At 43.2% G+C, this 20834-nt stretch overlaps 1 protein-coding gene across 1 annotated transcript; it reads left to right on the top strand.

Moving 5' to 3' along the window:
- Positions 1–2852: 2852 nt before the first annotated feature.
- Positions 2853–16011, top strand: slc43a2b (solute carrier family 43 member 2b). The gene is made up of 14 exons (XM_071521960.1): positions 2853–3012; positions 5214–5238; positions 8038–8184; positions 8606–8661; positions 8759–8835; positions 11158–11250; positions 11622–11755; positions 12438–12649; positions 12772–12915; positions 13966–14098; positions 14556–14688; positions 15410–15483; positions 15639–15762; positions 15850–16011. The coding sequence occupies exons 1-14, from the start codon at positions 2853–2855 to the stop codon at positions 16009–16011; spliced, it is 1674 nt and encodes a 557-aa protein (XP_071378061.1).
- The last annotated feature ends 4823 nt before the right edge of the window (positions 16012–20834 follow it).

The following is a 20834-nucleotide window of genomic DNA, read 5'->3' as shown; positions in this document are numbered from 1 at the left end:
GCCTAGATGTTACAGAGCTACTCCATCAACATTATTGTAAATGAATACTAGCTAATTGTCCAGCACATGACCAGATGAATAGCTAGTATGAATTTTAAAACAGAGTGGTATTCACCTTTGATCTCAGAAGACATTGATCACAGTAATTCTACAAATTGCCATATCAGTGTTATTTAGATAAAATGACTGTTCCTGTTATGGTCGCTCAGTGATCAATGCGCACATTGATAAGGCTTTAGATTAAAAATCCTGCTGCTGCCTCCTCCTTTGTTTCCGTTTGCTGACAATTTAACCCTCACCGATAAAAAAAAAAAAAAAAGAAAAAGAAAAAATAGGCCTATTAAGGTGTAAATTTCGAGAAGGTCAGCAGTTTCTAGAAGGTGAAACCATTTGCACAGTCAGAAGAGCGCAACAACCCGCCTATGGCGCACAGCTTTCCCTAATGGTATACGTTTATAATCTCAAACTGTATGAGCAGTTTTTTCTCTATATTGGTGAAATAAGGTGATAAGTCTTCCTGTGTCCGTATTGCCTTATGCCGGCTATCCTGCACAAGGAACCAACCAGCTGATAATTGGGGAAGTGCGCACTCACTTGTATAGTTGGGCGTCATTTGGGTATGGTTACATACTTTAGCCTAATTTGATCTTTTATCTATATGGAGACCAAAGATCAATCCAGGAACCTGTTCAAAAGCCTATCTAAAATCACATCAGGGGAGCATTAGGACTCTGTAGGCCTTGTGTGTAAGATACTTTGGTGAGCTACGCCTAATAAATTAGCACATTGACCAACTAATCATATTTTGTCAGTCATCGGTAACTGATCACCGTATCCCCAGAAATGTGAGCGATATAACCGAGTTTGTATGGTTTGGTGGGAAATTGTATTACTGTGACAAATAGCTTTAACTTTAACAATACCAGTACCATACCTACCATGCCTTTAATTGACGCCACTGCAGCGACATAATCGGTTTGTTTTCTTTTCAAGGATAGACCTATAGTCTGCACCTGAGACTGAAAACTCCGTGGCTACACAGCCTAGCCCAGCAGGTCATGTCCCATCATTGAGTCACAACAGACATGTTTTTCATGGTTGTTATCGGTAGCCAGGTTACGCAAACTATCCAGATTTGAGACTGAAGCAAGTGTCATTGAGTCACAGCTCAATGGTCTGCCTCCCGTTATCAATGCCTTTTATTGATTGAGACAGTATGGAGTTAGCACTGTTGCTATTCACCAATCATCTTTATCAAGTCCCTTTTGTTTGAACCGACTTTGTTTGCCTTGATTAACCCTTTACAGTCGCCTCCAGCCGGGGAAATGCTATCACCCAGTAGAAGCACTTTCATACTTCCCATTGCATAGCGACAGTGATAAAATTAACCCCTAATCCTCATCTTTTTTTCTTTTTTTTTATCTCCATCTCTCATCCCTTAGGAAAGACAATGTAAGAGCCTACTATCGTATTATAAAAGGTTACTATCCAAATATCAGAGGTGCGGATATCAGACAGCCAATGGTCAGCAGGGGGCGCTGTGTGAGGTCCGCCTCACTATAAATCTGGCTTTTCACAGATACTGGTCAGTCATTTAAAGCCAACTGAGGACCAGTTTCACCTGGAGCACATCAAGAGAAGTTTGGATTGTGGATGGTGCATGCAGTGTGTTAACAGAAAGGTATGGAGGTCATACAATTCTCCTGGATACGTTTTAATAATGTCCTTTATATTGTAGAGAATGCAATGTTGAATTAATAATGAGAATGATATTTTTTAATGAACTGAGAGACTGATCTACAGAGATTGGCCTATCTATTTTATGTACTTGCTTATTTATTCTCCATGGGATTTGCAACTACGCTTAGATTTATTTTCTTGGTGTGATCAGAAGCTTGTGTGTGTGTTTATGTGTGTGTCTGTGTGTGTGTGTGTGTGTGTGAGAGAGAGAGAGAGAGAGAGAGAGAGAGAGAGAGAGAGAGAGAAGAGAGAGAGAGAGATGATGTGTACGCTTATTTGTTTATTGTCTGTCTGGCAGCTCCTTTATGTTTTGGATGCACCACAGTAATTGCAGTGAAGAGTTGCGGTTCGATGGGCCTGAGAGGACATTTAGGGGTTGTGTAGGAGAGAGACAGGGGCCATGGGATGAGGGGGTGGTGAGAGAGCCCCACTTTCTCGCTGAGTCCAGTTTGGACCAGTTTGCCTTTTCCCCAAAACAGCAGAAACTCTGTAATGCCACAATAGATGGTTCTGCAGCTTTGTGCCTATAATGTGATGTAATTATCTGTCTCAGCATTAGAAAGGTCTTCCTCCTATGTTAATGATTTACTATTAATTGTCACTACTGGTTAGTTATGTTATGAGGAACATCTTAGCCATCTTTACCCATCATCTGTGTCTGATATAAAGAGAGAAAATCAATTAATCAAGTTATTCAAACAAATTATGAAGCAAACATAGCTGCATAATCCACAATTAGGCATAACACAGGTTCATTTTCACTTCATTCCATGCAGTCAGTTACCTTGAGGTAGGTTCAAAGTTCAGTGGCTTTATCTTATGATCTTACAGTGTTAGGAACTGACCCTTCCTTTCCTTCAGAGAGTTCAGCAATAGGCTAACTGAAAAACCTCCCCCTTCCTCTTGCTGCTTTTCTCTCCACAGATCAGTGATCAGCGATCCTTCATCCCAAGCGCCAGACAGAGAGGGCTCCAACCTTTCCCTTCTTCGCTGCTCTCTGTGCGTTACCTGCCTGCTCTGCGCTTTTACTCCTCTTCCCCTCTCTTTCTCTCTTCATCTCTATCTCCTGGTTCCTCCTCCCCTACTGTGTCTTTCACTTCTTGCCTGCGACCATGGCTCCGTCCCTGGCCACAGCCTTTGCCAGGCGCTGGTGGATGGCAGTGACCGCTGTCATCGAGAATCTGCTGTTCTCCGCCGTGCTGTTGGGATGGGGCTCGCTCCTCATCATGCTCAAGTCAGAAGGCTTCTACTCTTACCTCTGCAACGAGGAGGGTGAGTTGCAACTGTTATATTCCTGTGGGACCAAAAGGACCATGTAGTAACAGTCTGTAGTGTTTATTTTCAGCCCATACTTCTCATGTCATTAACCTGTAACCTGTTCCATATCTTGCCCTCACCCATTCTATCCCTTAACCTAACCAGGAGCCATATCCCCCCACCCCCCCATGTCTTTGTTTCTACCTCTGTTCTATTCTTTTCTTGTGTAACCCCATCTCTGTGTCTTTTGTTTGTCTTGATTGTGAAGCACTTTGTAAATTGCTAGTTTGATGAGGTCACCCAGCGGGGGATGTCAGCAGATGTAATCTGGGAAAGTAGTTATCGTGGATTACTGTATGCCAGAGGCATGGGGACCCATCCCGCCTTGTCTCCTGAACGGTTCCATGGTCAGCCGTTAGGGCGAAGGTAGGAGGGAGTTTTATTTAACATGTCCTCATCTAAAGACCAGTGGTGCTATCAGTGTTTGAACATGTCTGGAATGCCTCAAATGGGCGAGCCCATTAAACTCAGTGTAACTCAACACTGCTGCCTTTTTACCTCTCCTATTCTCTAGGAAGAATAAGTGTCTTCCAAAGGGGCCCTGGGATTTTTTTTAGGGACTCGGGAGATTAAATTAGATCAGTTAAATCAAAGAGAGAGCAGGGGTGGGGAGGGTGGAGGGGTCCAGAGTAAACGAGTGGAGCTCCACTGTCCTCCTCTTCCCACTGCACTTAGGGTGCTTCAACTTGCTAACAGCACCTCCAACTAAATCAAAGAGATGGCTGAGAGGGAACTGATAGACGGATTGATTTGCTGAAAACTGATGAACTGGATTTTTCTGTCTGAGTCAACAGGGAAGGAATCTACAAGTTTTCTCTCTCTCCAATCTAAAGACAGACATCTGTGTTATCCCCCCTCAAGTCAACTCCCTTCTGCTCTCTCTTTCCTCCTGTCCCGCGCTTTGACCAAAGTAAGGCAGGTGCTTTGTGTTTTTAAGTACAAAGGTGGGATTGATGCACACAATGGCTCTAGTCAGGACATGTTTTTGGTAAGACAGAAGCGGACAGAGAGACTAAGCAAAAGGAAATGTGAGAAAGGAAATAGGCCAGACTTATTCTTTGGACCTTAGGTGAAGCTGTGCGGAGCCTCTGTCCTGATTGTGCTGAGCCCACAGATTGTATACTCTCAGTCGGATTCATGTTTTTCTGTCTCATTAGTTGCAAGCCTATATTCTTGTGAGTTTACACACATTGATTTATCTGATTGGTGATTTGTAGGAGTATTTTTAACTCTTATCTGGGACACTCTCCTTAATCTACATGTGGATGCAGAATCCCCCAACCCTCCCCCAACCAAATTCCACTCAGTGACTTGTCTGACAGTCTGGCCATTCAGGAGAAACACTGCATCACTAGTACTGTTAAATTCAACCATAAGGCTTTAAAAAACAAAAATAACACTGAAGGCTAATCCTAGACTTGTTGTAACAGCAGAGGGCCGACGTTCCACACAAGTCTGTTTTCTGTAAGGCGCTTGCAAAGAAGCAGACTCACCACTCAAGTAACTATTGCGCATCCACTTCTATAGGCGACTTCCAGGACCGCTGACACAGCCAGCTTATCTTGCTCTGATGATGTAACAGGGAGAGGGCAGCAGCACCAGCTCAGCTCCTCTCAGCCATGTGACGTGTGACAGAGGGACAGAAAGGTCCACAGAGGGATTTTATTACTGGTATATATGGAGGTTTAAAGTTCACTGATAAAGGTGAACAGTAGAGACAGGGAGGCGTAGAAGTGGTAGACTGATAGCAAAGTGATGAATAGTAGAAATCAGATTGGTGGTGGAGCTGAGTTAAAAAAAAAAAAGAAATTGTAATGGTGGTGTAGTGTAGATTAGGCTTTAGTGCACGTGTAGGGGGGGTGAGGAATGACTGAGGCAGCATTTTACGAGGGTAGATCAGTTGGCACAATATTGAATATGGAAAGGAGACTAAGGGCCTATTACCCATGATGCTCTGCACCGCCAAGTGGGAGACCAGTTCTTCTAACCCACAGAACAAGTAGCATTGCTGCCTCACCTTGGATGTGTTGGTCAAATGGTTGTGGTGGTATATTGCCAACATGTATGTGAAGTATTTGTTGTGTCTTTTTGCACTCGAGTGTGACAGTGTTGACTCATTGTTGGACACAGTTTAAAAAAGCCCCTAGATACCCTAGACGTTTTTGTTCATCATAAATCCTTGTAAGTCTTTTTAGAATTGATTGTATGCAGCTTTTCAGAATCAGATTTTGTGAAATATCTAACCTAAAAATGGAATGGAATCACAATGCAAACAAGACCTCTGTGCCCTTTTGTTCCTTTCGCCATTCCTCACATTACCTTCTACATTAACCACATCTTGCTCTGTTATTCACATTTGCCAATGATATGTTTCAGGACTCTTTTGATTACCTTTCCCCCTTGTTGCCACTTCTCAGTTAAATGTTTCATGATATCCTCTCACAGCCTTGTATGGTTTTAATTTGTCTGAGAACTTCATCAGCTTGGTATACATCAGGTGTATCTCATAGTTAATGCAGGTAAGGAACACATGATCAGAGTGGGGTAGGCATGCAGTGTCTGAACAGTGCCAGTCCAAACCACAGGCACGGACTCCCACACATTTCTCTGCTATCTGGCCAGGGTGCATCTGCTGATAGTGTTAGATTGGTGCTAAGCTTATTTTAATCAGAGGTTGTGGATGAGGCACGAGATAACATGGATGCGTAATTTCTCTGAACAATCAGCTCAGTGGCTCTTTGCCATTCACAGAAACTCTTCATTTTTCCCAGTCCAATCCAATCCAGTCTTATTGCTGTACACAATACCAGACCATATAGGACACAAGCATTGTGTCCAATACTTTGGTTCCTTTCTTTTCCTACTTTATCCTGTGTCACCCAGCTGCTGACGTCCGTGTTTCTCCTTAGTATGTGACAGGGTTTGAACTGGTTTCCAGAGGAAGCCTTTGGCATTTTGTTATGAAGCACGTCATGGCATTTCACACAGGGATGCAACACATGCTTGCCTCCCGTGACTACAAGGAAGTAGGAGTTGATATAGAGGTGTAAAGGAGTGAAATCAAGGAAACATCTGTTTAGGAGACAGAGCAGAGAACAATTCTGAGAGTCTAGAGGTGGTAGGTTATGGGGGAAATAGGCAGTATATAAGCCATTTAGCCATCCAACAATACATGACCAAGATGCAATCGCTCATTTCTCACATAAACACATCTATCCTGCCAAGAAGCATCCATCTTTCCGATCCAAAATTTCCACTAAATTTCCTCACTTGATCTTCTCCTCCACATAGCATCTCACTCAACAGACTTTTGTCTTTCTATTCGCTCAAACCCCGTAGGGGCAAAAAATATTTTTCCTTGTTTTTCCGCTGGTGTGTTTTCCGTCTGCCATCACACAGATTCCCGTGAGATTTTACATGATAGAAGCTGTGACTATGTGAAACTTAACAAGCAATATTACCCCATTTGGCTTGAAGGCTTGACAATAAATAAAGGACAAATTTTAAGATTTCAAAGGGTCACGAATCTCGCACCAGGATTGAGAGAGCCATAAACTGTGGTGTGTGTGTATAAGTGTGTGACATCAGTACTTAAATAGTTACAAAAACTTCCTCACCTGCCACACACACACACACACACACACACACACACACACACACACACAAATCATAGATAAAGACCGGTATCTCTGTTCCTCGGCTGTTATCTACTTCCACTGCCCACATACCTGTGTGTATGTGAGTTTAGTTAACTTTGCCCTGTGCTTATTGTGCTGTTTTTATGATGAATAATGCCAGGGCAGCACTTTAAGTCAGATTACCTCCCTGCATTTCTCCTTCCCCCCCTTTGTGGTGTGTTTTTTTCTACTGAGCACGAGACTAAGGTGTGGCTGGTTTGTGCTTGGTCAGTTTTAGTGGTCAGTCAAGGACTAATGACTGTGCATAGAGATATGTTGGCATATAGAGCTATACATAGAGCTCTAGTTAGAACGTGTGTGTGTACGTGTGTGAGTGCATAACCTTGCACGTGTTCAGTGCACATGTGACCACTAGCTCTTGATATATCAGGATCCTGTGAATAAACAGAGTTGTCACCTTGAAACAGCATCTCTCTGACGAGGAGCTGTGGCGCCCAGCACACACTGAGCACACAGCTGAAACTCACACGGTCATATATTATTCACTCCTCTCCACCTCTGTGCATGACGTTTGTTCACGTGCATGATAAAATTAGACTTCTGAGGAAAATGGTCACACTGTAGCACCCTCCAAACATATTTCCCACTTGTGCTCTCAACCAACAAACTGTCGAATTTCTTGGCTAATGTCAGGTTGTGTGAGGCTTTAGCTGGTGGGCGGACATGCTCATAAATACATCTGACATTAATACTCTAGGGTCCATCATGTGGGATCATCATTACACATATTTAGCAGCCAAGCTTTGTTCAAGCCCACAGAACTTTATTTTAAATTCTAGTCAAGATCCCAAGGTTTCCAAAGATACCAAATATGTCATGCTGAATTACAGGGAAATGGGTATAAAATGATACACGAAACATCTGAAGTTTTCTATTTCATGTAATGGTGCAGCCATAAAAAAAATGGCATCTTGGGTTTGAATATTTCACTCAGTATAAGCAGCTATAGCTTCATTGAAGCGTTGGAACAAGCAGATACATAATATGTATATAACATTGTTGTATAGTATGGAAAAAGAGTTTTTTCTAACTTCTGAAGCTACTTAAGGGAAAATTTAAGGGGAAAGTCAGGGTGCAAGAGTTAAACCTCATCTCTTTTTTTCCTTCCTTCATCCTGCCCTTCAGGTAACAGCTCCAGCTACAACCTGTCCCTGCCACTGGTGACTCCGGCAGCCGACGACGAGTACGCCGATTACTACGAGGCCGATGGCGAGGGTGCTGTAGTGGGCCTGGGAGACGGGGTGGAGATGAGGCCCCTGGTCCCTATGGACGGGCCCCTGAGGATGAACGGCTGGCTGATCTGTAAGGAACAGGACGAGATGCTGAACCTGGCGTTCACCGTCGGCTCCTTCCTGCTGTCAGCCATCACCCTGCCGCTGGGGATCGTCATGGATAAATACGGGCCTCGCAAACTACGACTGCTGGGCAGGTAGGCAGGGAAGAGACAGAGGGTTGAGATGGAGCAAAGGAACAGAGGGAGGGAGGGAGGTTGTAGCTTAAATCGATGGCTCTCAACCTTTTTAGCTTGTGATCCCTTAAAATGAAGTGATTCCTACTCGTGACCCCCCATCACAATTGCAAAGGATGATTTCTCCTTTTCAGGTTGTTTCATTATATCAAGGGAGGCCTAGGGGCTGAAAACTATTAAGTATTTCACAAGAAAAAAGCAAAAATTAGAGAAAAATCTGAAAAAATACACATGAAAATAAACTTGTATAGTACATAAATCAACTCGGGACCCCCCAAAATTATCTTGTGACCCCCTGGGGGGTCCTGATCCCCAGGATCGGAACCACCAGCTGAAATGGCCAGATTATGTGTGTGACATGAATATTTTTCTTTCTTTTTAGTACATGCTTTGGATTCTCCTGTCTACTCATTGCATATGGAGCCTACAAACCCAATGGTGAGTAGTGTCCATCTGAAGAGTGCTTGTGTTTTATTTGGCACGCAGTAGTTTGTTTGTTAAGAGTCTGATGAGGTAATATTTGCGTCATTTGCAGAACTCTCTGTCCTCATCTTCATCGCCCTGACTTTCAACGGCTTTGGGGGCATGTGCATGACCTTCACCTCCCTCACAGTAAGTGTGTGCGTGTGTGCTTGTGTTTCCCTCTTGCTCTAGAGGCTTTGCACCTGCCGCACATTATGTTTGTCCAGATGTACATTTTCTATCTTCACAGGTTTCCGTCTCACTGTGCCTGTTCCGTTATTGGTTGTGTTTAATAGTTCGCTGGCTCCCCGCCTGCTCGCCCGCTCCCTCCCCTCTTTTCTGGCATTCCACCCTGTCTCCTGTTCTGGGTCTGTTTTTTTGGCTGCCTACACTGCACTCTGTGTTCCTGCGGACAACAGGACGAGTCTCAGCTTTGGATAGCAGGGGGGATGGAGTGATTGGGCCGGGAGAAAGAGAGGAAAAGTGAAGCGATGGTTCATTATCACTTTTCTGCTGTGTCTGCTGCCACCCTCAAGCCCATCCCCTCACCATTGTGCTTCAATAAGAACAACATAGCAACTGTTGGTCTTTTAAACTCTTTGTCTCTCTGTGTGTGTCTTTCTCTCTCTCTGCCTTTCATACACAAACATACATGCACACACACACTTAATGTACATGCTCAAAAGGGAATAATTGCAGTTGTGTAGAGAGTAAACAGAAAAAGAAAGAAATGCAGTCAGAAATATAATCATAAAGAGTTCACAATGTCAGTCTCCCTGTCATTTTCCATACAGCAGCGCCTGTCTCGATGGTGTGACATCACAGGTTAGAGTCAAGGCCCGATGCCACAGGAACAACATATATGAATACTTAAAGTGCAAAAAATAAAGCATTGCCGTCGGGCTTCATCTTGAGTTGAACAACAGAGGGCCTTTGGGATTCACACAAGTTCACTGCGTTGACCCCTTCCACCCTTCCTTTGCATTCTTTCCCTGCTCTTCTTCATCCTCCCAGTCCCTCCCCTTCCCATTGGTTCAGCCTGCAGTGACCCACACAGGAGTCCAGGGCTGCGCCATGGTGATGCCGTTCACTAGAGAGGGGCGCTGCACCACTAAATCTCACAGTAAATTGTCCCTTCGCTATACCACCACAGGCTATTAGATCTCTCATCTCATATGTCGTGTTTGTTACTTCTACCTAAATCTCTGACTTTGTTTTTTATTCTTTGTTTGGGTATCCATTAGCTGCTGCCACCGACACGAATGTCAGTGGTGCAGTAAAACCATGAGTTAGGGCTTTGTTTTTTTCTGAGGAGGATTCAGCCCATGGGCGTCCCCCGGGCCTGTACATAAAACCACATAAAGCCCCTCTCTCTACCTCTTATACCCCCTTTCCCTCCTTCTCCTTCTTCATTACTTGCTATGCTTTTTAAAACCTCGGTAGCAGGTTAATCATTAGACTTTATGTTGCTCCTTGACTCCTTGATCATGATTCCACCTGAGGCCTACAGCCACTTGTTCCCAGCTGAGTCTGAGTCAGAGGGATGTTGGGTAATAATCAGCGGCCCTCAGGGGCCGAAGTCAGCAGTCAGGTCACCTTCCCGCTCCGACCTTGTCCAGTAGAGAGGTAGCGCCACTTTTCCTCCAATAGCCTGAAACTCCATTTATGAAATCAATCTTAGGTGACGAGATGAGATGCAATAAACCTTGCAGCTACTAATGAATATCTAATTTGTCAATAATCTATTCTAACATTTTTCAAAGTGTTCTTCCAGATTGTGTTGCTTGGAAATAATTTTGGTGTCCCATTGAATGACAATAACTACTCTCAGAGTAATTTTGCTTACTTACTTTACTTTTTCTCTCACTTCTGTACACACACACACACACACACACCTCTTTCTGTCTCCCCAGCCTTATGTAATTGACTGTGCTTGTTGTTGTTCAGTCTCTCGAAAAATAGAGCAGCTTATGAATGCTTTTGTAATTGGACATTTTGCCACCCCCTGTCTCCTGTTTTCTCTGTTTCCTCTCCCAACTCTCTGTTCTTCTTTCTCTTTCCTCAGAGGGGAATATGGTGTCTGAAAGAGGGAGAAAATGAGCTATCACCACTCTATCAGACCCAGCACCACTCTCTCCACCTACCTTGTTCTTGCCTCTCTTTTGTCCCTAAATGTCCTTCACCCAGTCACCCCCTCTGACTGTTTCAGCTGTATAGATTGGATTTCCTCAGCTCTATGTGTTTGTGTCACGTAATAGACAGCTGCGTGTGTTATGTTATGCTGTTTTCTGCTGCTGGTACTGGTGTTGCGTATCACTTTATTGTGTTTTTCTGCAGTATTCCTTCTGCAGATCCAGGCAAAAGGAGAACAGGGCTGTGATGATATAATTAACTCAGAGGTTAACTGGTCTGTCTGTGTCCCTCTTTCTCTCTCTCTGCCACTTCCTTCCTCTTTTAACCCTCGCTTTCTAGCTGCCAAACATGTTTGGGGACCTCCGCTCCACCTTCATCGCCCTGATGATTGGTTCCTATGCCTCCTCAGCTGTCACCTTCCCCGGTGTCAAGGTAACAAACACTAAATTACCCTGATACCTAACAAGGCTGTGACAAGGCAAACCCATTCCCTGTGGTCTAGGAAGCACACATCCACACACACCTGCACTGCATACCTATTGGATTATTGAATGAATATTTCAATATTATTATATGAATATTTGTTTTCTGTAGATGACTCCTTTCTTTACTGGTTCATTCATTCATTCATCCACATGGTATTTTAGTATTTGATCATTGCAGCGAGTAACTAATATGTCAAGCCTATTTGCACTAGAATTTGCAGCTGTGTCACACTACCATGCCACTTTACCATCCATGAATTTTCCTCTGGTCTTCCTCTGTATATTTGGTGTTTATTTGTCGTGTTTTGTCGTGCACAGGTGATCTATGACTTCGGTATTCCCTTCATCACTATCCTGGTCGTGTGGGCAGCCTGTGCTGGCCTGGTCTTCTTCAACTGCTTCTTCAACTGGCCGCTGGAGCCATTCCCCGGACCAGAGGACATGGACTACACGTTAGTACCACAGATATGCACAGTCACACACAGATGACATACGCAGTCCCACATACACACACGAGCAACAGGATATGGACGGATCGGATTTCAAGTGGCCAGAGATTTAGGTGTTTCACAAAGAGAAGGATTCAGACCTAATGGAGTGAAGAGCAGGCTTATTGTGCGCTGCAAAGACATCACCTGGCTGAAATTCATTGACAAGGAATTCTTATGCAATATGTGCAATAAAATGTGCAGAGGAGTGTCGGGTGAAATTCCAGGTCAAAGTCAGCCTGCTAATGAATAATGTAACTGAGTTGCAGAATGTCAGCTAAACCCCTTTACTCTGGTAGATGTACTATTCTGTTTAATTTAAGAGCACACTTTTGACTTAGCTGGATCAGCAGAAAAATGTTTTGTTACACTGGTGAGCACAGGACTTGTGAATTCAGGACTAGGGTGAGTTTTGCCCACAATAAGCCATATTCCACTTTGCTAGCATAATGGCAGCTGTAATACCAGCATGGGCATGTTTAATGCGACATGCAGCTATCTCACTCTCATAATTACGATATCTTCAAATTAATGAGTCTTTTTCTACCTTCCTCTCTCCCTCCATGACCTCTCCTCCACTCCTTCTCTCATCCTCTCTCCTCTATTTCCCCTTTGTTCATCCCTCTCGCCTCCTCCGCTCTCTCAGCGTGAAGATCAAGTTCAGCTGGCTGGGCTTCGACCACAAGATCACAGGGAAGCAGTTCTACCGTCAGGTGACCACAGTGGGGCGTCGTCTGAGTGTCGGCAACAGCCTGAAGCAGAGGGAGCTGGCCACCAAGGAGGGCCACAAGCTCTGCCTCTCCACCATGGACCTGGAGGTGGAGTGCAAGCCCAAAGAAGAATGTAAGAGTGCAGCTTGTGACCATGGTCCAAAAACTCCCTTTTTAGTGTAACTTTATAGTGAGAATGTGCACACACACACACACACACACACACACAAACAATTAACAGTCATTTTCCTTCTCTTTCCTTATCTGCAGCCCAGTCATTCATGCAAAGTATCATCAGCCCCATCTTCATGCTCAGTCTTGTGACCATGTCCATCACACAGCTGCGTCTCATATTCTACATGGGAGCCATGAATAACATCCTGGAGGCCCTTAGCGATGGAGACCTCAACACAGGTGTGTGGTGCTGCATATTGTTTTTTGTGTGTGCATGTGCATGTGTGCGCGTGTGTGCGTGTGTGTGCATGTGTGCGTGTGTGTTTGTGTCAAACTCTGCTGAAGCTGTAATTCTTAACCATATGGATGCAGAACAGAGGTGCATTCTGATGAAAGCCTTAGACAGATGAAATCTCACAATTTGTAATTTAAATTAATACGTTTTTTGTTTGGCTTTTTTGCTTTATCTGAAATCAAGTTTGATGTGCTTTGTGTTTTTGCATAATAGTATAGACTGCTCAATAACACACAGTCATTATGATTCATGACTTAAGACCAACTGGACTTACTTGGTTGTAATTGCATTTTCAGTGGAGAAAATGGAAGTTGGTAAGACTACAGGCCTACCGGTATAAAAGTAGATTAACTTTAGTATTAGACTATTTAAAGCTGACGACAATTAGCATTTAACCTTAGCCTCTTATCACAATCTAACTCTAATATTGTATTAGATGCACTAGCATTTCTGTCTTTTTTCATATCTACTGTTATTTCACCTTGTCTCACCTTTGCTGTTGCCCATAGACCTGCCAATGACCCAGTCCTTGAGCTGTCATTTAGCTTTAAACTAAACCTGTACCAAGTTCCATTAGTTGTACTCATTAACTAACTTTGCCCCTTGGCACCAGAAAAGGGCACATTTCATCTGAAGAGTTTCACATGAATCATTTTTCTTTTATCATTACTCCCTGAGCAGAAACCCCTTCATAAAGGCACCGTAATTGACTTTTAAACAGCTATCTTCTCAAAACTTTCTCGGGGGTTTGCTTCCTGACCCGTTCCGTGCCCCCCATTATTTTCCCTTAATATGGCTCTTCTGGCTCGGACTAATAATTAACTGGACCACCATAGTCATTAACCAGGAAGAATAAGCTCCCCCAACCCTCCCCCTCCCCTAACTCTCTCATCCCTCTATTTCTGTACCCCTCTCTCTCCAAACCCCTCTCTCCCTCACATTTCTCTCCTCTTTCTTCCTCTTTCTTATCCTTCTGTTTGTTCTCTCTCCCCCAGTGAGTCTGTACTCCTCTATCTTTGGCATGCTGCAGCTGCTATGTCTGATGACCACTCCAGTGATTGGTCAGATCATGGACTGGAAGATGAAGGACTGTGATGATGGAGAGGAAGAAAAGGAGCCCTGCAACAAGTGAGTCACATTTTAGTCATCTTTTAGACCGAGAGGGAAATCCATTGCCTTAAAGCCCCTTTCCATTTATAGTTGCAGACATTTTGAATGGCTATTTGCCAGTACAGTGAATGGGACATGTTGGATGGGATTCTTACTATTGAAATAATACCCATAAGGACATCCTTTACTGTGATTACGAGTACAGTGGTGACACTATAGGTACGAGGCACAGCTAAGACATTATAGGTGTTATGCAACGAATGTGTATTGACCAAAAAGAATAGAATAAAAGAATAAAAACCTGAAAAAACCTAATCTGGCTCCCTGGTTGCACATGAGCTGGCATAGCTAGCTGTGCTTTATGGGATTTCAATCAGATTGCTTGGAAGAAACTAAGCTTTGTATATTAGGCGGTAGACTTGTATAATCTGAACTCTGTTTCCTGTATTTTCTCCTGGCTCCTTGTAAACACTAGGGGTGAGACTAAGATAAAGCGCAGAGACAGAAAGATCCAGAAGGTGACCAATGCCATGCGAGCATTCATCCTCACTAACGTCCTGTTAGTGGGATTTGGGATCACCTGCCTGGTGCCCAATCTCCCCCTGCAGGTGAGTGATCCATATCAGCTGTGGTAGATACACACAGGCCTTCCATGTCTTTTGAGTTTATGCCATTTTGAAGTTATTGATTTGCAACATTTCACAGACTATTGACAGCAGACACAGCCAAATATGTAAAAGTCTCCATGTGTCTCCATGTGTAATTATTCAGGCATATTTCACATTTGCAACATCTAGCAATAAAATGATACAGAAAAGTGTGCTACTCTGCAGGTTTGATATCAGGGTTAAGCATGGGCCAGGATCAAATTTTCACAGTACAATTATTATATATAATATTATTTATAATTTTCACACATTTTTACATTAAACACTTTGCTGAACATATTTGAACATATAACTTTTCAACTTTTATTCTTTTTAAATCTTTACATTTAAACTTGTTTGTACATTGAATGCTGTATATCATGTAGTCACTGCAATAAGCATTGACAGTGGTGTCATTGGTGTGATTTTTACCATGTATACATTGAATGCAGTCTATGAGCCCATCATAAATCAGAGTTGGCAACTACTGTTACGGTTTATGTATGTTGAAATGGATATTTCCATATACTTAGTACACCTAGCAGTAACAGAGTATAACTTCAGCTGGTCATGGCAGCGAGACAATAGCTTTTGGGTCTTTGTGAGATCGTCCAGCTGACCAAATGTCTTAATATTTATTGTGTTTACATTAAATTCCTTTCTATTCATTTATTCTCCTCAGGTTGCCTCGTTTGTCTTACACACTGTGGTAAGAGGGTTCATTCACTCTGCTGTTGGAGGCCTCTATGCTGCTGTGTAAGTTTCATTGTACCCCCTAACCTCACACCACACAACTACACATACACACACACATCATTCAGGTCCTCTGATTATAACCATGCATATTTGGAGTATATGTGGATGCAGCTGAAAACTGACCAATCTCCTGTCTCCCTCCCCTCTCTCTCCAGGTATCCCTCCTCCCAGTTTGGCAGTCTAACAGGCATGCAGTCTCTGGTCAGTGCTTTGTTTGCTCTGCTGCAGCAGCCCCTGTTTATGGCCATGATGGGACCCCTGGAGGGAGACCCGTTCTGGGTATGAATACACACACACACACTCACACGTACTCACGCACAAATTAAGCCTTGAGGGCCCACTAATTCTGGTGTTGTTGTCCTCCAGGTCAACATTGGTCTACTTGGTGTCAGTATGCTGGGTTTCCTGCTGCCTCTCTACCTGGTCTGCTACAGACACATGCTCCACAGAGAGCAGCGGGACAAGGAAAACAACGCCAAGATTTACATCAAAATCAACGGCTCTGAGAAGCCTGAGGCCTTTGTCTAGAGAAAAATAGATACAGAGAAACAGATGGAGAGAAAGAAAGAGAGATTCTACAATCCAGTGATACATGCATACATACACACACAAGCACACACATGAGAACAATTGAAATCTCTATTAAGTATTAACTATTAAGAATATCACACTTACACTAGATATAATTGTTACTTAGGTGACCCACCCCACACACACACACTCATGCACACATGCACAAACACAAACACACACACACTCACAGACTGTCACATCTCTTTCAAAAAGCCCACCAAGGGAAACTGATGCTGTGGTTGTCACGGAAACGTGTCCATTGGACAGTCACCAAGGAGAAAAATGAAATGTGGAGGGGGAAAGGAGAGCGAGAGAGAGGAAAGACTGTGAAAGGAAAGAGGAATCAGCCCTCTGCATTCCCCCAAATCCTCTGACTCCTCTTTTATTCCTCCTTTTATAAGCAGCATGTCAGTGGAACTCCATTCCACGTTAAGACTGCTTTTTTATTTCCTTTTATCCTCAAAGGAGCAGAAAAGGAAACAGAGAGAGCCTGGCTTCATTAGCCAATGAATTTCCACCTCCAAAATCAGCAAGACTCTGCTAAATGGCACGCTAAATAGATTGCCTCACAACCTTTTCCATTATTACAGAGTCTTGTTTTCTCTTGTGTGTTTAATATGTTGATTGTAAACCATCTGAACCCTTTATATGGTGCTACCTACCTACTCATCAGCTGGATTTTTTACAGGATGATGGCTTAAGATAAGTGTGGACTAAATGGCATTAATGGATGACAGAGAGGAGAGAAGGGCCATATTGCTGATGTTTCTGGGGCTGGTAGAATAGAATTTCTGCAGATGGTTATGAGCACAGTCATTGTGGATTATTATGGGACTGGTTGTCTTTCTTCTTTGAGGGGATGAACTTCATATTACAGTATGAAACTACTGTATCATAGAATTTAGTATTGAATGTGATAGTGTTTTTTAGTGGCCTTTACTGTCCTCTGCTGGAGGGAGATGGAAACAAACTGCAGTACATCTGCAAAAGCAAAATCAGCTTATGTTCACTATTTATTGTCTTCCTTTAGCTTTGATTTTTTTACTCGGAGTAAGTTAGCCAGATGTGCCTTATGACTACCTTTATGTAAAAGAGAAGGTTAGTTCATCAATCAACTTGCTCTGTTGAACAATTTTTCTACATATCAGTGAAAATGGCCATCTGTTTCGTTTTGGGAGGTAATGACATTTCAAAGTCAACGTTTTTTTTTTTTTACACCGATTTACATGTTGTCTACTGCTAATCCATACTCAAAATCATTATGACTCAGATGCCTTGGCTGAGAGTTAATATCTCAGTCTGTCTATCTACCTACTCTTAAGAGAAATCCAGCACTTTAAATCCCTAACCCCTTAAAAATTTCACACTAACTCATCAATGCAGTTCAGCACTTCACGCATGTCTCCCTTGAAAAATAGTCCCAGTGTAATTGTGAGCTCCTCCCACCAACGTGCAGATATCTATTTATTTCATTTTATGCTCACTGTTCATCATAAATCCTGTGGCATATTTAAATCTTACTGTGCTGGCAACTAAACATATGTCTGATGGTATGAATGTGCTGTTTAGAGTTCTTTCTTATATCATGGCAGATAATGTAGCTAGAGATGTTTTGTTATAGAGGCATTATTGTTTGAGCGCGGAAGAATTCTTGAAGGCTAATAAAGTTGCATTGATCTTGTCATGGTTTTGTCACTGTTCAGTAGCCTGCATTATATGCCTCTGTGTAACTTAATGTGTGTAATTCCTGTCGACTAATCTATCACCCACTTAGCCATCCTGAGTCTGATGCCATTATAATAGACCAGATCCAAACCCAGCTCTCCTACACAGGAGACATCCTGGCTTCCTATATTTCATGCAGGAATACTTTGCTTCCCCCACATGAGGGAGACTCAGTGATCACAGATGAAAAGTGAGTGTGAGCTGAAATTTTACGACATCTGTTCATCACACTACTGCAGGGTCAAACAAGGACACTCAACCACATGCTCTCAACGGACCAAAACTTGCACTTGCTAGCCAAATAGCTAGATAGCTGCTAGCTACCAAGCCCCTGACTTGTGCGCCATTTCTACAAAACAAATACTTTGCTCTGGCTTCTTGAAGCCATCCTGATCATTTGTTGGATCTTACACTTCAAATGTAAATGGTTTTATCTAAACGGTTACGTTCAACTCAATCTCAGTCGAATCAGGATTTAATACGGTACTATTAAAATCTGACTGTGATGTTACATTAAACTCAAATGGTTGCCTGACACCACTTTGGCTTATTCTCCAAATCATATGTTTCAACAAAATTTTATATTCAAGATAGGAAAAAATCTACTTTGTTTCTCTCAGATATGAGGCCCGGCTGAAGTCTACTTTGCAGCACCTTGGCATAGGTTTTCCCCCGGTGACTGAACCATTTGATCCAGCAATAGTTGGAACACACTCCGGTCCCCGGAGTTGCTAGTAGAAGTTTTCACCACAGCTCCTATAGCAGCTGCTTCCACGACAGTGGTTGTGAACAGGATCCATTCTGACTCCACATCCCCAACCTCTTCCAGGACACAACAGAAGCTTGTTCGGAGGTGAGAGTTAAAATCGTTCTGAGCGGTCTTCCACCAGATGCTCCCAGCACGCTCTCACTGCACAGTTGGATTTACCAGGTTTGTACGGTACTGTCCCCCTGCCATCTGATCCAACACACCACCAGATGGTGATCAGTTGACACCTCAGCCTCACTTGTCACCTGAGAATAGATGTGAGAACAGAGATAGGCCTACCAGCACCTGCTGCTGGAGCCAGGCCCGGGAGTGGAGCTTAAAACATTTGTCGGCTGGGTGACTCCTGTAGTTTGCTCAGGCACAGTCCAGAGAGGAGAGACGACTGCCTTTTAGGCCAATTACCCACAAGGTAAAGGGCAGGAGTTGGGTGCAATGAATCATAATCTTTTACTGCCATGCAACAGATGGTTGCTAGGAATTTGTCTTAGTGTTACATGAACAGCAATAACAATGACAACAACAATAACGACAGAAACAGCAACAAATAATGTGCCTGTCGGATCTGAGCCAACAGGATATGGTAGTCATGCATAGTCATATATTACTATTCAGTGGCATAACTACAGCCGGTGCAGCCAGTGCAGTTGCACTGGGGCCCAGAGCTGCAAAAGGGATCTGTGGTGGCCCCATGTCCCACAGATGGGCCTCCAACTGGTTAGAACGGTATAATATACTACCAATCACCCGCACTAACCACACAGATCTACAGTCACTATGTATATCCTTTATTCGGCATATGTATAATATGTGGTTGCAAACAGTAATTATGTTTAATTACGTTTTTAAATTTGTTGTCATTATCAACCAACGTTACTTGTTGATGTAGAGATCAGAGTGCTGTCCGTGGTGCTGACCAGGGTTACTGTTTGTAGTATGAGAAGTGTTGCAGACATTTTTGCAGTTGTCTGCTCTGTGATAGATGTGCCTGCTAATTTGTATGTGATGAAGGAGGTGGTAGTGTACGTGTGTGCATGTGGGGAAGCAGGTGACAATCTTATTGCCAATTTACTACAATATGCATTATGAATACAGGCAGGCAAACCATAACATTCCTAATTTACATTTTCAGTTTTAGTGCAAAGTTTGTTTTTTAGGTGTGGTGTCACTATATCCAGCTGTTTTATCTACTTACAGTAATAACATATTAACAGAAATATATCTTGGGAAACATTTGCTGCACAAATAATATACAATCTTTATGAATGTCAACCTTCCCTTAACAGATAAGTCAATGGGATCCTGCTATTGTTAGATGACATTAAACCCAACAATTAACGCATGCTGCCAGCTCTTGGTGGGTTGCTCTTAAAGATGCAGTGCACTTGCAACTGGTGATGGAGTGTGTGTGTGGGGGAGAGGGGGAGTGTGTGTGTGTGTGTGCGTGTGTGTGTGTGTGTGTGTGTGTGTGTGTGTGGGTGCGCGCGAGTGTGATTTCCAGTTTATTAGTGAATGCTTATCCTGAAACTTAGTGGTAGTACACCCGAGAAGCAGATAGATAGATAGATAGATAGATAGATAGATAGATAGATAGATCCCAATGCCTTGGTTTGTGGCGCTGATCAGGCATTCATCTACCTGCAATTGTATTTTAGTGAATTACAAGTAAAGCAAGCTTAACACTCCTTTAATTGGAAATGGGTGTGTTGCAAACACACTCTTGTCCAGGTGAAGCTCTTTAATTCTTGGTGGTGTGTGATTCATTACTGGCTTTTAATGCAGCATCAGGTTGTTATGGCCACAGTCTCTACCTTTAACTGTACCATATACATTTGAGATGTATTACACTGTGAATTTATCACATAGCATTCATGGGGTGGGAGCAGGCCTAGAGATGAGGAGACAGAGGAATGATAAGCGGATGCTGGCAGAAGGATACAGATGCGCTATAAATACAGCAGCAGTGCACTGTTACATAATTTCTGAACACACATACACACACACACACACACACACACACACACACAGAGCCCGCGATCTCCGGGACGTGGGACTGGATTAGGGACCTGTGATGCATTGTCATCACATCACGTGCAACACCATCCTATAGACCAGCGCTCCCAAAGTGTGGTCCGGGGACCTCCAGGGGTCCTTGAGAGGGCTCCATAGCCTAGGTCATTATGATGGAGAGCAAAGATAAAGCAAAAACGAAAAAAGAAATGCATTTAAAAAATACTGTCACTGCACTTTTCCCCAGATGTTTGGAAGTTTTGGTCATAGCTCAAAC

Source organism: Centroberyx affinis, unplaced genomic scaffold (genome assembly GCF_046629955.1).
Source record: "Centroberyx affinis isolate AG114_WGS23_722 - 3 ecotype Tasmania unplaced genomic scaffold, CSIRO-AGI_Caff_v1 ptg000946l_1, whole genome shotgun sequence".
Taxonomy (NCBI): domain Eukaryota; kingdom Metazoa; phylum Chordata; class Actinopteri; order Beryciformes; family Berycidae; genus Centroberyx; species Centroberyx affinis.
This window is presented reverse-complemented; position numbering and strand designations above follow the sequence as displayed.

What these genes read in the sequence shown, in the direction of transcription:
- slc43a2b (XM_071521960.1), top strand. Translation starts at nt 2,853, where the DNA reads ATGGCTCCGTCCCTGGCCACAGCCTTTGCCAGGCGCTGGTGGATGGCA. An exon ending in TTTGTTCATCATAAATCCTT is followed by an intron (nt 5,239 to 8,037) that starts GTAAGTCTTTTT and finishes CGGGCCCCTGAG; the next exon opens with GATGAACGGCTGGCTGATCT. An exon ending in GGAGGCCTCTATGCTGCTGT is followed by an intron (nt 15,484 to 15,638) that starts GTAAGTTTCATT and finishes CTCTCTCTCCAG; the next exon opens with GTATCCCTCCTCCCAGTTTG.